General features: G+C 60.0%; 1 protein-coding gene across 1 annotated transcript; it reads left to right on the top strand.

Annotated features, from left to right (window-relative positions):
* Positions 1-1,616: 1,616 nt before the first annotated feature.
* Positions 1,617-3,525, top strand: Sox11 (SRY (sex determining region Y)-box 11). Its single transcript, XM_005404366.1, has one exon. The coding sequence runs from the start codon at positions 1,965-1,967 to the stop codon at positions 3,339-3,341; it is 1,377 nt and encodes a 458-aa protein (XP_005404423.1). The 5' UTR covers positions 1,617-1,964; the 3' UTR covers positions 3,342-3,525.
* Positions 3,526-4,025: the final 500 nt, after the last annotated feature.

Here is a 4,025-nt window from a genome sequence, read left to right as displayed (position 1 = left end):
AAGGAAACAAAGCAAAAGTGAAGAAGAATTGTAGTGCTGCTCACAGAGAGGGCACCTGGAGAGAAGTGGGCTTGGGTAATTCTCCCCGCTCCGAGCAGCTGATTTTTCTTGTGCACACTTGTGGGCTGAGGAGCAGGATCGCAGGAACCACTCCAAGTCGCCTGCCCCCAGCGCTACGCAGGGCGATGAGGAAGACAGGGGCGACCACAGACCTTAAATGATCAGCGGCGGTTTTGTTTTTCCTTGCCCCGGAATAGCCCCGAACAGGTAACCGGGACCAAGAAGACACAAAGAAAAACGAGTTTTTCAGTAGCACAGCCAACTCGGCAGGGTAGGGGGCTATAGCTGGTCGTGCAGCCTCGCCGCGCAGCCCAGCCCACCTTTGTTCAGCCCTCCTCTTCCGCGCGCCGATCGGAAAGCTTTGGGCTGCAAACTCGAATGCACCTTCTTTCAGCTTTGCTTTCTGTCGTTGAGCTAAAATAGCAAGTGACCTAGAAGGCTAGCGAAGCTCGCAATTTCGAAATTTCAGGAGACTGCTGCGGAGGGCGTTGGTGACCCACAAAGGGGGAAGGGACAAAGGGGAAGGGAGGACTAGGAAGGAGATGGAGCCCGGTAGGGACGAGGGGAGGAGAGCGTGGAGCTGGGAAGAGCGAGACCTACAGGAGTAGCTCGCCGGGTGGGGGTGGGAATCCGAACCCCCGGGTCCCTGTCTGTCCAGATCAGAGGCGAGGACCCAGTACCGGCTGAACCCCCAGACCGTTACTCTGGGCGGGGCGCAAGACTGGGGCGCGGCGCAGCCAAAGCGCACAACAACGTAAACCAAACGCGTGCGTCCTGGGAAGGCAACCACGGAGAAAAGGGACAAAACAAAAGCAGAAACTAAAAAATAATAATAATAATAAATAATGCAAACGGGGGAAAGACGCCTTGCCAGCTTTACAAATGGATTTCTTTGCCTGCCTTGGAAAAAGAGACAAGAACACACCCACGTGTCCGCAGAAGGGGGCTGTGTTAAAGCGCCACCTTCCGCCGGCCCGGGGCGCAGCGGGCTGGGCGCGCTGGGAGCAGCCGAACGCCGGAGGAGCTGCCGAGCCCACCCGGGCAGGGCCAGGCAACCGCGGACCCTCACTCTCGGGGCGTCCTGTGTCCCAGTCTTGCGTAGGTCAGAGTGCGCGCCCTTGGAGAGGGGACCAGGAGCCACCTCGGCTGCCAGGGCCTAGCCTCCGGGGCACAAAGGGGCGTTGAGCCTCCCCGGGGACCTGATCCTCTTGTTGGCACCGGTACCAGCCTGATTCTCCCGGGGTCCGGTGCTGGGCGCCGCTGTTGAGCATCCCGGGGAGAGGCGCATCTGTGCGCACACGCGGATTTTTTTAAAAATAACACATTTCTAGACATTGCCTCCTCCCACCCTCCTCCCCGCCCCCATCTTTGCAAAGCAGCCCAGGGGGCGGGGCGCGAGGGAGGGACGCGGGGAGGGACCGGTGGGTTAATAAAGGAAAGTGGGCAGGGCCGACGACGCGCCATTGGCTGGCCGTGGGAGTGACGTCACCCATATGACACCCTGATAACGAGTTGAGAGAGAGCCCGCAACTTTTTGCAGAAGCAGCGCGCGCGTCTGGAAGTGCACTGCACCGGTCCGGCGCTTGGAGCCACGAGCCGGAGAGAAAGAGAAAGAGGGGTCCCGAGCTGTCTCCACCGCCCCACCGCTGTCGTCGTCACCATCGCCGCCGTCACCTCCTCTCCGGTCGTGGACTCAGCCCCCACCTCCAGCACGCGGCCGCAGCCGCTGTGCGCAGCCTGGAAAGGGGGGACGGGGGGAGGGGGGGCCGCCGCGGACCCCTGGAGCCGCGAGGACTTTGCAAGTTGCCCGGGAAGGTGGAGGGGCGGGAGGGGGAGGGGGATCAAGGCGCGACAGCCACGACAGCGAGCGGCCCGGGTTGGCGCGCCCAGCCCCGCAGCGGATCATGGTGCAGCAGGCGGAGAGCTTGGAAGCGGAGAGCAACCTGCCCCGGGAGGCGCTGGACACGGAGGAGGGAGAATTCATGGCTTGCAGCCCGGTGGCCCTGGACGAGAGCGACCCGGATTGGTGCAAGACGGCGTCGGGCCACATCAAGAGACCGATGAACGCCTTCATGGTGTGGTCCAAGATCGAGCGCAGGAAGATCATGGAGCAATCCCCGGACATGCACAACGCTGAGATCTCCAAGAGGCTGGGCAAGCGGTGGAAGATGCTGAAGGACAGCGAGAAGATCCCGTTCATCCGGGAGGCGGAGCGGCTGCGGCTCAAGCACATGGCTGACTACCCCGACTACAAGTACCGGCCCCGGAAAAAGCCCAAAATGGACCCCTCGGCCAAGCCCAGCGCCAGCCATAGCCCCGAGAAGAGCGCGGCGGGCGGCGGCGCAAACGGGGGCGCAAGCGGCGCGAGCGCAAGCGGCGCGGGCGCAAGCGGCTCGGGCGGCGCCAAGACCTCCAAGGGCTCCAGCAAGAAATGCGCCAAGCTCAAGGCCCCCGCGGCCTCCGGCGCCAAAGCGGGTACGGGCAAGGCCACCCAGCCCGGAGACTTCGGGGGCGCCGGCGACGATTATGCGCTGGGGAGCCTGCGCGCCAACTGCACAGGAGGAGGCGCAGGCGGCGGGGGCGCAGGGAAGTCGGTGAAGTGCGTGTTCCTGGACGAGGACGACGACGACGACGACGACGAAGACGAGCTGCAGATGCGCATCAAGCAGGAGGCGGACGAGGAGGACGAGGAGCCCGCGCACCATCAGCTCCTGCAGCCCCCCGGGCACCAGCAGCCGCCGCAGCTTCTGAGACGCTACAACGTCGCCAAAGTGCCCGCCAGCCCGACGCTGAGCAGCGCGGCAGAGTCCCCCGAGGGAGCCAGCCTGTACGACGAGGTGCGGGCGGGCGCGACCTCGGGCGCTGGAGGTGGCAGCCGTCTCTACTACAGCTTCAAGAACATCACCAAACAGCACCCGCCGCCGCTGGCGCAGCCCGCTCTGTCACCGGGGTCCTCGCGCTCCGTGTCCACCTCGTCTTCGTCCTCCAGCAGCAGCAGCGGTGGCAGCAGCAGCGCGGGCGACGACACCGACGACCTAATGTTCGACCTGAGCTTGAATTTCTCCCAAAGCGCGCACAGCGCCAGCGACCAGCAGCTGGGGGGCGGCGCGGCGGCCGGGAATCTGTCCTTGTCGCTGGTGGATAAGGATTTGGATTCGTTCAGCGAGGGCAGCCTGGGGTCCCACTTCGAGTTCCCCGACTACTGCACGCCGGAGCTGAGCGAGATGATCGCGGGGGACTGGCTGGAGGCGAACTTCTCCGACCTGGTGTTCACGTATTGAAAAATGGGGTCGTCCCCAAGCCCCCCGCTTCAGGCTCTTTCTCTCCAGAGCTGGGTTCCCTGGGAGGAGGTCGTAGCGGTCAGGATAAAGATAATGATGATGATGATGGTGATGATGATGATAGTTGGTGGTGGTTAAGAGGGCGGAGGGGAGAGAAAAGAAGATATTGATGCTTTTGCTAAGATGGGACGCAAAGAAATTGGAAAAGATGATTTTTTTTGGTGGAGCTAAAGTGAAATTAGTAGTTTTAAAATTTGTTCCTTTTTTTTTTTTTTTTTTTTTTGCCCGCTCCCCTTCCTTCTTTGATCGTATTCTCAAGATAGTTGCATACCTAGTCTGGAGTTATGACTTTTTTTCCCACACCCAACCCAAAAATGTGTTTTTGTAATTACTATTTCTTTTTCCTGAAATTCGTGATTGCAACAAAGGTTAGGGGGCGGGGCGGGGGAGGGGAGGCAGGACCCGCTCCGGAAAGGCGCTGTTTGAAGTGTTGGTGTTTGAAGTAGAAGACGTCTACCGTGATTCCCTTTGGCAGCACAACTGTTACCCTAGGGAGTTGGTGATTTTGTTTCTTAAGAGATCTTAAAGAACTGGGTTTGTTTTTTTTTTTTTAAGAAAAAAAATACAAGAACAAAAAAGGGACCATTGCAACTTTTTAAATTTTATTTTATTTTATTATTATGG

The sequence above is a fragment of the Chinchilla lanigera genome, unplaced genomic scaffold (assembly GCF_000276665.1).
Source record: "Chinchilla lanigera isolate Chin_1 unplaced genomic scaffold, ChiLan1.0 scaffold00086, whole genome shotgun sequence".
NCBI classification, from domain to species: domain Eukaryota; kingdom Metazoa; phylum Chordata; class Mammalia; order Rodentia; family Chinchillidae; genus Chinchilla; species Chinchilla lanigera.
This window is presented reverse-complemented; position numbering and strand designations above follow the sequence as displayed.